This window comes from Nesoenas mayeri, assembly GCF_963082525.1.
Source record: "Nesoenas mayeri genome assembly, chromosome: 1".
NCBI classification, from domain to species: Eukaryota; Metazoa; Chordata; class Aves; order Columbiformes; family Columbidae; genus Nesoenas; species Nesoenas mayeri.
Window position 1 is genome coordinate 10,163,848 of NC_137541.1, and position 12,746 is coordinate 10,176,593.

At 35.7% G+C, this 12,746-nt stretch overlaps 1 protein-coding gene across 1 annotated transcript in view; it reads left to right on the forward strand.

Annotated features, from left to right (window-relative positions):
* Nucleotides 1-12,746, forward strand: part of SEMA3A (semaphorin 3A) — a gene marked incomplete at its 3' end in the record, with an annotated part of 167,088 nt that overhangs the window by 42,851 nt on the left and 111,491 nt on the right. The window contains exons 2-3 of the mRNA XM_080364096.1: nucleotides 6,751-6,908; nucleotides 9,617-9,679. Coding sequence (XP_080220222.1) covers nucleotides 6,751-6,908; nucleotides 9,617-9,679 — 221 coding nt within the window. The remainder of the gene's footprint in view (nucleotides 1-6,750; nucleotides 6,909-9,616; nucleotides 9,680-12,746) is intronic.

Below are 12,746 nucleotides of genomic sequence, written 5' to 3' on the forward strand. Positions count from 1 at the left end.
ACTGAAACAAAACATTGATGCAGCATTCTTCCTTCCAAGTATCTGGTTTTAATCAAACTATACTCATGGCCTTCAGGTTTTCTTCGCTGCAGTGGAAGGTAGGCAGGAGTGTTTCATTTAAAATGCTTGGTTTACATCACGTGTGCACTAAAACCTGTATATCTTGTCCTAGCTACTTCTAATTGATAAATTGTAATGAAAACAAAGTTCAGGGAACTTGTGATCTACATGTTCTCTCAGAAACAAAAGGTTTACAGCAAAAAAAAATGACTGTTTTTTTTCTTCTTCCAGTAGAGTTCAGTAAAACCAGGTGATTGGCAACTGTTATGATAAGGTAGATGAAGAGGATGAAAGCTAGAACTGATGGAACAGCTGTGAGAGGCTCTGTTCCAATTGTATTTTGATTACTGATAAGATAACTCTCCCTTTTCTCCCAGTGATTTATCTCATTCAAATTACAATAACACTGAATTGCCATCAACAACAAATGCTGTGTAGTTTCAAGTTTATCTGGCTTATAATGTAGCAAAAAAACAAAGGTGCTGATTACAAAAGTTTTCTTGTTACATTTCTAAAAATGGATAAACCACTTATTGCACTATGTGAACTCATGCACTTTATAGACCTGTTTTTTGTTTCATTTCAGATAAAAATGATCATTTTCAGACATTCCGAAGAACCGTAATTCTAAAATTATGTGAAAGCATAAGTTTCTGAGTTTTTTTAAAATAATTTTATGTGTCTTTTAGTTTCTGCTCCTAGTATGAAATCAAATGTTAATTGACAAAAATACTTTGTAAATGTTGGAACAGTTTGCATATTACCATAAGACTGATAGCTTGACCAGTTAATGTAAAGCATGTAGCAAAACAAATGTTGCAACAGTTGTTTTTTTTTTTTTCTTCTCAGATGAAAGATTAAAAAATAAATTAGGTGTCTTTTGTTTTATTTCATTACTTTGTAAAAGTTTGAATCATACTGTAGACTGTTAGCAAGATACTTATTTTTAATTAGAGTGGGTGGCTGAACAATCCTCCTCGCTAAGGGCTAAATCCTGAGGTGTCCATGATGTCTGAGGTATAGATGAAAGAAAATAATTGAGGTATGAAGTAGTCAAATCCTGGGGGTGGGTGGAGGTAGGGGAAAAAAAGAAAAAAAGTTATCCTTTAGGCCATTGGCCATGTTACTAAGCATTATATCTGGGATGGGGTCGAGCTCACCTTATTTCCCGTACTCAACAGGCACCCATCTGAGTTCATTCCTGTCAACTTTTGTAATACATGGGAATATCCCACTGAAATGTCCCTCTGTGTGCATGGCAGCTGGTGTCTCTTTCAGATGGGGAACAGTCTCACAACAAATCTGATGCCTTTTCCCTGCTTATGGCCCTGGTTTTGCCCAGTGAGCACTGCTGACTAATGCCTAGCAGGAATCTGTCTTGATTTCCTGCCAGTCCCTGCCTTTTACTTCATCATCTACACTCAGAGCAATAAAATGGGGAAGTTACAGGAGAGGCTGACAGTTAAAATAGCCACTTCTTTCCTTGCACGCTAGAATTAGTATCTTAGAATGCAGTAAATAGTCACTCAAAGAGTAATGACTAACTCATACCCAGGATTATTTAGACAGATATACATGTTGATATGCAAAACAGACAGAATATGCATCTGTGTAAGCAACAAATGCATGTGCAAACATGCTGCCACCTGATACTCCATAGCCAAAGTAAAAGCCTGGCGAGAGAAGAAGGAAATGTTCTAGCATGACATTGTGGGAGGCTTTGCTCACAATTCAGCAAAATCCCTGTTTAATGGCATAATACGCATTGACTCATCTTTTATCTACTTCTGGGAGATATGCAGTGAGATCTTATCATTGCTGGCAAAGGAATGAAGGTCGAGAATTTTATGCAACCAGCAACCCACTCATTTGATTCACAAGCATGTTATGACGAGCAGAGCTGCCTGTATAATCCAGTCACTGTGTGGAGTCACCAGTAGTAGGACAGGGCCAGATCCAAATCCTAGTGAGGAAACTGAGGGAGACCTTTCCTCCGATTTTTCTAGAAATTGTTATGAACCTTTGATCCTTATCAACAAAACTAATCTTAGCTGGCATGTTATTGTGAAGTCTATAACAGGAACGCAGGCCAAAGCTCACAAATTTTCTAACTTTTTACATAGACAAACTCCCTTTCACTAAAAAGATATTTTGGCTGGCAGTAGAAAAGTAAAAAACAAGATGGTTTTCTTTTGTTATGTTCTCCTCTTGACAAACTCTGCTGAAGGAACACAGACATAAAACAAGGTTTACAGGAGAATACCAACCATGGATAAAGTAAACCTCAGGATATGCCTGACTGTATTCAGCTTAGCTATAGCTGTGGTTTTCTGGCTTATTCTTTAATTAAAAAAGTGTCATAAAAATAAACCAAATCTACATTCCTTGTGCATGCGTATCTCATGGATTTTACTGCAGGAATTTGGCCCTCTGTGTATACATACTATTAAGTTGTGATTCCATTAGGAAATTAAATAACCATGTATTAAAAGAAGGGCAAGAGTTGGGGACTGGTTTTCTTCTGGTCTGGCAAAGTGAATGTTCTGACACAAGTCAGACTGGATCAACAGAATCATCAGTCATTAGAAGAAAGACTGTGCAAAGTTCACAGAAAGGCACATTGAAAAAGGTCAAATACTTCAAGCTTGGACACTGGCAGAGAAAGAAGAGGAAGATGGTGCAAGCAAGCCAGGACTGTGAATTAAAGGCAGTTGAAATTAAGTGGTTAATAGGAGAATCTAGCCCACAAACCTTGAGAAACATCAACCTCCAGTTGGTTTCAGAGATCATTGCATGTGAAAATTCATTATAATATGACAGTTTTGAAGATACGGTGCTTTTCAAACCGTTATTTTTGGTCACCTGCAACACTCTTAATAAATGTAGGAAGCAAACACCAATAACTAGAGCAATGAAGGCTTTATTACTATCAAAATATCACCACCCAATCTAAATCTGCCTCATACAGCATTTTATAGACAATTCTACAGTCATAATGTGCAGCGATTAGCTTTATGCGATTCATTCGTTCAAAACAACAGGTATGACTGCAGCTGAGGATGTGTCAAAAGGAAATAAGAAAATGCTTTCTGAGCAATTACTGAAGAAATGGTACTTGGCTGCAACAACTGGTGGGGTAATGCTACCATCTTTGCAAGCAGTCTTGTCAAAGCCTCACAGGCAACCACTATCTGTTTGCATAGGTCATGGACATGCCAAACTTTAATAAGAACAACAAGTGGAAAATAATTAGGGTATGCATAGTAGACAATATTAATTTAATTGACTTATTGAACGCATTCATCGTTTTCCTCTTGTCATTGCAATGTAATCTTCGTTGTAAATCTTAGTTCGTTTTAGCACTGATCAACCATGTACCTTGCCAGCATGACTTATCAGCAGTTAACAGGCTTGATGGATGTCAGTGCCCTTCTGGGAGTCTGCCCTATCACTGCTATTTCTGTCATTCTCTCATCAATAGTCACTGGCTGGATACTGAAAAGACACGGGGTGGTAAATGCTTTGAAACTAATGAATTTGAGGAAGTAGAATACTTAATTTGTATTGATTATGCAAATGCCATTGCTTTGCTCTTCAGCAGCCCTTTCCAGAATGTCATAGGAAGCTATATTCATCACTGGAGGAATACATGCAAGTTAGAATAAACACCAGAGAAACTGATATTATTTAGGTTTTCACCTCTTAGTTTCGGTGTAACTCAATCCTAACTAAATTAGTAGTGAATGAGAATTATCAGCACCCAAATGATATTTTTCTCCTCAACCTATATTCTCAACCTGATTCCTGATAGGGAGAAACCTGATTTTATGTGATTTGAAATACACTGGTTGGAATGTGCTCAGGACTAGTTTTTTGGGTAATATATCCTGGAAATCTGGTCATCTCCTGCAAAAGTCAATAATGGGACAATACGACAAATATACTATTAAAACACAGGAGAAATGCCCTAATCTTAGAGAAGGCAGTGGGATTGAACTTTTAATTTGACTTAAAAACTCATGTTCACACACACAAAAATCCGCACCAGGATTACCTTTAACACTGTTGTATATTCTAAAGAGTCACAGAAAATTAAAAGAAAAAATATCTATTTTTCTGCACAGCTACACCTGGTCCGTTTAAGTTATACTGAGGGGACATATGAACAGTGAAGATGATGATGTAATTTACTCTTGGCCATAATAAGCCTTCACTCCAATGTTATGATCTGGCATTTTCATTAATATTAGAAAGAAAAGAAAACATCAGTCACCATCCATAGAGGTGAATAGAACTTTGTGTTAGCAAAATCATATCAGGCTTGTTTTAAACCAAGTACCTGTGGGCCTAACTGATCTTATTTCCATTTATATCAGTTTTACATTTGTATACCATTGACTTCAGCAGACACTTGTCTTTACACCGCAGCCACAAAGGACAGAATCATACCTATGTGAGTTCAAACCAAGAAAGATGAAAAAGTTACAAAGGTTTTTGACAGCTATATTATAAGAAAAATGATCAGATACAGATGACAGCAAAGCATTTCTAGCCAAGAGAGTTCTAAGACAAGTTAAGCAATCAATCATCTGCATCACTCACTATTCAGCGAGTCGACATTCAACATCTGAATCAGTCATTACAATGTAAAGAGAATTAGTAAAGTCTCTAACAAAATGCAAATAAGTGAACTGGAGGACAATACAGTCAAATTCTAGAACTTGGCAGCAAGCCAGAAGAATTATTTTGACAAGACTGCTTGGGGTGATTTGATTTCTTTGTTATATTAGGAAAAAAAAAAGAAAAAAAAAAAGAGAGAGAACGCACTTGTCTGGAGCAGCACAAGTTTTAAAAAGTATACTGTGATACAAATTTATAGTTATATTTAACCAGAAACAAACAAACAAACAGAATAAGGAACAAAATATATTGCATATTCTGACACTTTGCTACACCACTAATAAAATAACTCTTATTGGTGCTAGTCAGAGTTTTTCCAAATAGGTGCAAAGAACACTGGAGGAAAGCTAGTCTGAAAGGTATGCAACTCTTAATGTTTGTATTCCTTGAATATGTTGCCTACTAATTCTTGACATTGTAGAATATCGGCCTGCTTCAATATCCACCTGGTATGAGTGAATGTGAAAAATAGTATTAATACCTGTGGGACTGGTAAATTGCAGGTGCTTAAATTCTGTAAAATCGTGAGTACCACTGTCATGTAGGTCCAAAAAAGCCCCACCTAACCTCTTCCCTGTTCTGGTTAAAATAAAAAAAAAAGTGGGAGTGGGAGAGGGAAAGGAAAAATAGTTTAAAAAGAAAATAAAGTATAAGCTTCTGTTTTAAAAGCAGTTTCATCTTCATTTTTAGGAGCATTCAGGATGCTATCTTACACTCACTCATTGGTTGGAGTAATGGTGAAAAATGGAAGTGATCTTACTGAAAACCAGAAAGTCACAGGTAGCTGCACTGTTAGGCAAATCCTAAATATATAGGCATTTGACAGCTGTTTTGAGAAGAGGGACGTATGTCCTTAGCTTGCAAATATGACGGAGCTACCACAAACATTAGATTCCTGGAGGTCTGGCTGTGTCTCTAACCAACAGCCCTTGGATCCTGCTGTATCCACTCCCTTCCTCATCTGTCCTCATGGGCTCTTGGTGAGGAGCTGTGCTGGCATCGATGGGACTGCTCCTGCTCCTGAAACTGCCTCTTTGCCTCTGTACATCACAAGGTCGGGACTTGAACCACATAGGATTTGTCATCACAAGCAACGTTTCTTATCGATGACTTGCTAGTGCAGACATGCCTTGAAATGATAGAGATGGTTTGGCTTTGGTCTCAGTATGAATGCAGGTAGACAGGAATAAAGAAAGAGTGTTTTCACAAAAGTTTATACTAACATGGTCTGTATTATCTTACAGAAAAAGAAATATTTGTATGTGGTTTCAGGAAAATGCATGTGTCTTTGTTAATGTTTATGAATAGCAAAGAGGATTCCGTGGATCCTTGTACTTAAAAAAATCCTGTCCTTGGCAAGTGTAAAGGCTCTGTGAGGAGTATGACAACTAGAAAATTATTCTTGAGGTTAAAGAGAAGCAAAATTACCTTCTCTAGTTTTATTCTTGTGATGGGCAAACCTACAATTTCAAGCAAAGGAGCAGCATACTGCCTGTGTCTGTAAGCTGAGAGGATAAAAATACATGTAACAATAGATTGTACATGTTATTTTATCTCATCAACTAGTCATTCTTATCCCTTTACTCATAACTTACAGATCTACATGAAATAGTTTTGCGCACTGGAAGTAGGAGATTTTGTATTTAGATGTGTTTTTTGTCAGCCGGTCATCCTTGGGTTTATCCTTGTAAATCTCATTGATTGAACAAAATTGAACTTTGTCCAGCAGTTGATGAGTTACATGGATAGAATTTTACTGCCTAAAACCTCATACAGGATTTTAATTGATTTCAGTGATGTTTTGACCTTGTTTGTGCAGAGTTGAATCTCACAAGTAGTTTGGGTTTGAGTACTTGAAATAAAAACAACCAGGGGCCCACGTACATAACTCTTTCACTGGTTTCTATTCCATAAATATGAATTCCTAAAATGAAATCCTTACAAGTTAAAATATAAGTCTGTATTTTATTTGACCATATTAACAAGGGAAGTATTATATTTATCTTACAGAAATGTTGGAATCCAACAATATAATCAATTTCAATGGACTAGCTAATAGCTCCAGTTACCATACTTTCCTCTTGGATGAAGAACGGAGTCGGCTGTATGTTGGAGCAAAGGATCACATATTTTCTTTCAACCTGGTTAACATCAAGGAATATCAAAAGGTACTTTCATTCCTGTTTTGTACAATGTAAATACATATTTTTAATGTTGCAGAATTGTTATTACTCAGACTATATTGGGCACTATATGAATTATGTAGTGAGTTTTTGGATGTCAGGAATACTAGTACAACAAAAACATTTGCTGACTTTATGAAGAGAAATTTATAATGAACCTATAACCTATGGTTGTATAATCAACAATACTTCTTTTCAGGCTATAAAAAAGTAAATAAGTGAATAATCAGCTGTTTCCCAGACAAGACATACTTCGATGCTTACTGCTAAAACCCCCCAAGCAGCTATTGTGACAGTTTTCACAAAAGGGCCTTATTACTCTGTATTAATTAGTTTGCAGATAGAAAGAAGCTGTTTGGGAGTCCAACTGTTGATTTCTCTCCTTTTACCCAGCACTTGTAGGCACTCTGCCTCTGATGCTTTCAAACTAAAATAGATGCAGTATTAATAAAAGGAATAAATTAATAAAAGCTTACCATTCTTGATGGAGAGTAAAAGTAGATGGCACAATTAAAAGCTGACAAACAGTTCAATGATGCTCTTTGGTTGGAGTCTAAATAAATAATTTCATTTTTCATTTGTTATAATAAGACAAGGTAAACAATAGGTTGGATGTTTTATTTGTTATATTTAGGTATTTTGATGGCAAATTTTAAAATCCAGGGAGCACCCTTTTATGAGAAATATATTGCTTCAATACCCAGGGATTTTTTTTCTTGGTGTTCCTGACCTTTTGCCCGTTTGACTATTAGCTTCCTAAGATAATAGCAATAAATACCTTATGTTTTCAGTTCAGAGGGAAGACAGGCTATTCATTTGTATTCTCTAAGGAAAAAGGATAAAAGAAAACCTGAGTATTTTCTTTTCTATTCTCTTTAGAGCAGCTATAAAGGAAACTAGCTATTTATTTGAATTCTCTGAGGGACTGATAGCTTAATGTGCAAAACATCTGGAATAATTAAAGGAAAGAAGGTGTTTCCATTGCAGAAAACAGCTCTGTAGAATGGGAGGAATTGTATCTTACATATGTATGTATTCAGATACCTTTAGGTTGCTATTTGAAATTACATGCATATATTACTGTATTAAATAAAGAATTGCTGTTGGTAACATGGAACAGAATGTTGGCAACAGACTTAAAGAATGGGGTTACAATTTAGACTTTGGGTTTAAGAATAGGCAAAAGGTTTAAAGAATATGGAGATCTGCTTATTAAAGATAGAAGGGTCACAGAAGAAACTTCAATCAAAGTTACAATACAGCCAGTGCTGCACTTGAGCTCAAACTTCCCCAGTTGTTTCTACCATCTAAAGAAGATCTAAGGTTTCTGTTTAAATGCTCATTACAAGATATGATTCCAAAGGAACACAATTCACAAAGCCAGATTTTCTAGACTACTAAAAGCAATTCAACTTAGCTGACTTTTAAACCAAATTAAAGGAAAATATTGTGCTGTGAGAATAAATAAGGCGAACACCTAGCCATTCATTTTATGGATTAGAATGCTCATTTGAATAATATAAAAATCTTGCCCAAAACTTGAACTGAATTTGAACTGGTCCTTTTGGGAGACCTCAGAAGTTTGGTTAATGTTTTTCAACCTAGTAAATTTAAATATTCACATGTCTCTGCACATTTTAAGCTGAGAATAGAAACAGGAAGTAGCAGGAATCCTTTGAGAGAGAATGCACTCATAAAATTTTCAGCCTTATTTTATAGACTTAAGATGTTCAATTGCTGTTTGGATTTCATTAGGTTTTAAGAAAATTTTGAATTTAAAAACGTGGTTGCAAACTGTATTTTCAAATGCCATATAAAATGTCTCCTTCAGCCTCTTCTGTAATCCATTATTTTTTCTTTTCTTTTCAAATACTTTGCCTTTTGCTTTCTTTTAACAAACTATATTGAACATCAATGCTGAAATCCAGACTTATGGCTATTCATGTTGCATTATCTGAGGCTCCCAAATGAATAGCCTGGCATTTTATGGGAAGATCATGTTTTATTCTATATGTAATTCCTAAAAGCTTTTCAAAAAAACCCATGAATAATTGACTGTGAGGGTCTCTGGATTTTCTCTGTATGAGGTGAGATCCATTTTCTGCTAAGCAAACAGTACAGTAAACCTGGGTTCAACTTTACTTGTGGAAGAGTAGCTCTATAGGAACAGCATAAATATTTCCATTTTCATGGTGTGATACTTTTTAAATGCCATAACTTCTTCTTTATAATTTAATTAAATAAACCTAGTAAAAGTGTGAACCAGTAGATACAGTGAAGAGGCAAAGACCTAATTTCTGATGCTGTAAGTAATGTGAGATTGTATTTCTCATAGATCCAATTTATTGGATCTGCAGATTTTTGCTCTCAGTCTTCATTCCATTACCTCACATTGAAAACAGGGAAAGAACACTCACTTAATGGAGTGTCAACTCTCTTATCATTAGTATTCAAGATCCACTGCTGAGATTTGCAATACAGAATGTATTTTAAAATTGTTTTTTCTGTGATTCCTGTTATCCCTATTTTGCTCCTATTATTTCATTTATTTGTCGTCAAATTTTATGGAAGAAAAAAGAGAAAAGAATGGGGAAAAGAGAAACTGGGTCAAGACACTCTGTAGCATTTGGTCTGCAATTTTTGATTATTGAAGCATGAAATAACACAACGTGATTTTTGTTCTGTGTCTTTAGATTGTTTGGCCTGTATCTCATTCCCGAAGGGATGAGTGCAAGTGGGCTGGAAAAGATATTCTGGTAAGTACAAATCTTTTTAGTATTTTTTTTTTTCTTTTATAAAACATTGTAAATATTTTGTCTTATTGTGTTAATTCTTAAACTATTTTTCCTGCTCTGTAAGGTTACACATCTGGTCATAACTTCAGTCTTGAGTTATCTCAGCTTTTTTATTCAAAATAGTGAAATTTTGTTTTTGTGACCAGGGGTTTAAATTTATAAATGGAAATCATGCAAATGAAACAGAATTTATCTGCCCAAAGAAAACAAACCAACAAACAAACAAAAACCAAAATAAAACAAGAAAGATAAGAGAGGAGAAACATCAGAATGAGAAATATTAACCCTTGTATACTCATCTCATGATCTCAGAATATATAATATTTTGACCTATTTTTGCCCTGCTCCAGGTCCCAGTCCTACAGTGAGTTCCAAGAAGTGTTTTCTTTCTATGGCTTCTCTCTAGAGTCAGTAGATTTCCCTGAGCTCTTTCCTGCATGGAGTTCATAGCAAGATTGAGGTCAAAGTGGTTTTAACATTCTGCATCATTTTTGGTGCCTCAGGAAAGACACTGTTACACTAGGCATAATTTTCTGTAGATTTTCCCTCATTCCTGTGTACATCTTGTTGCCTGTATTTATGAGGTAAGAGAGGCATACCAGTAGCCCCCAAATAATAATCATTCCACAGTGATAATAACTATCTTCTTTATAAGAACAACATGGGAAATGGGAAGACAGGGCTGCAGAAGGGGAAAAAAAAAGATAAAAAATACATGTATGCAATAAGGCAAACAAATACTTGCATAGCGTAGCCAAATGGGAAATCATTGTGGTTGCCAAGGTATAACTGAGAGTGGAACTTGGCCCCATGTGTATATGCTATTGGCCTGATTTTCAGAGATGATTCTGTAAAATATTCATAATGCCAACCATATGCCTCTAGAGAGCTCCATTTGAATAATTTCCTAGGTCATAATAAAAAGTTTCATCAGTCTTTACCTAGGCCATAGAGGACAGTTGTCTTCATAAAAAGCCATTTGGGAGCAATAGAGGTGGATTAGGTAAAAACTAAGAAATATAGGCTAAGCTATATATGTGAAGGGACAGCTAAATTGCCAGAGACTTGGGCTATCTCATTACATAGAAATATACATTTAAATTAAACCATCTTCCTGGTAAAAAATAATTTGCAGGAGTACATTGCAAGGTGAGGACCAGAGAATCTAATATTCAAGGTTAAAAAAAAATAAGGCTAGTGTTAAATGTCTGAGCAAATTAACTAACCTTGAATATTGATCTTATACTAAGTATTATGATATTACATTAATAAGTTATTCAGCACTTAGAATTAAAGTATATTGTTTTGGTTTTGAATAATTATTTTTAGAAATTCACAATAGTAAGAAAGACTGTCTTATACATTGCACTAGGCTGATTCAAATCCGTTCATTGTAAATAGAGACACTATTATTCTGGAGTGAGCTGGTAAGTTCAGGTTCCCATCCTCTGACTGTTTATGTTGTAACTATTTTATTCACCCTGGTTTCAATGATATTAGGGCAACTACACCTGCTAAAGTGTAAAAAGTGAAGCCTGTACCATAGCCCAGTGCAGTGTGTGACCCTGGTGCATTAGCTGCTTTGTATGATCCTGTGCATTAGAAGCAATTCTCCCATGAGCTGATGGAAAAGAATAAAGCAGAACAGGAACACAGAGTTCAAGACACGGTGCAGCCCAAACTGAGGATAATAGTAGTACAGCCCAGTGTTGCTAGAATCAGATAATTTGTTTTCATAAATATTTTTCATATGTATGGGTTGTTGGGGATGGTTTTGCTTTCTTTTTTAGTATTTAGAGTTCTCTACAAGTGTAGATGAGAAATAAAAAACAATAAATAAATGCATAGGTCATATCTAATGTGGGTCCAGTTTTGGTAGGCAACTACATGATTTAATATATAACTTAGTTTGTTCAGGTCATCATCTTTGAATATTTACAGATACCTATTCTTGCCATAAAACAGTGCATTATAAAGCATTTAATGTATCTGCTTTAACTGTAATTACAGATAAAGATTACAAATCATTTAAGAAACTTATTATTCCTCCCTCATTTATTCCTTAAAGCCATTGTCAGTACCTTGGGAGTGTGAAATGTAAAGGCCATAAAAATAACTCAACAGACTCTCATTAGAGGGAACAAGACAAATAGAGGACAAATAAAGTGGCATAAAATGTGCTTGATTTAATATTGCTTTCAGCATGCACCATTGCTAAGGTGTTAGATACTCTCCATTTCTGATGGTTTGAAACTTTCTGCGTGACAGTCTATACTTTTACTTCGAAGTCTTTTTAGAAAAACTTTTTTAAATTATTGATCTCCAGGGGAAGTCAGTGCTGAAAATGCAGGTCCCCACTAATAGGCCAGGTGCACTGCAGCAGCTGCAGCGCAAGTGTAACCCCAGTGCTGCCCCACTGCTAACCTCAGCCATGACCTCCGAGATTTCCTCTCGTAATTATAAGAAGTAATTTACTGTCGTTTTCACTCCTTCAGAGGGATTCCTTATACTGATGCTGCCTATCACACCAGTCTAGGCACAGCAGGTTTGTAGCTCGGGACAGTCCACACGGGATTTGAGGAGAGTGGCCGACTTGGGCTGTTCCTGCTCTCCTGATATCCCTTTGTTGCTTAAGGAATCATTTTCACTTCTGTTTCTTAAAGGGCTTAGTATATGTTAATTAGTTAAGCTTTGATCGCTGTATAGATTGATAAATCCTTTAAATGATGCTGCTTTTTTCACATGGGTAAGATGAGAAGAGGGTCTGGAAGACTCCCTCAAGCAATGCGATATTTACTGCAGGACTTCTCTGATACAAGTCAACTGCTACACTTTCCCACAAGATATAGATTTTTTCCAATAAAATCATAATTACTGTCATATGTAAGTACTTAGTACTACAATATATTTCCATTTCCTCAGTATGGACTATCACAAGCACCAAAGTAACATTGTTCATGACTATGAATAACAAATGAGATATTTGCTTATGTAATTCAACTAAATGAGCAATTCTGTGAGGATTTCT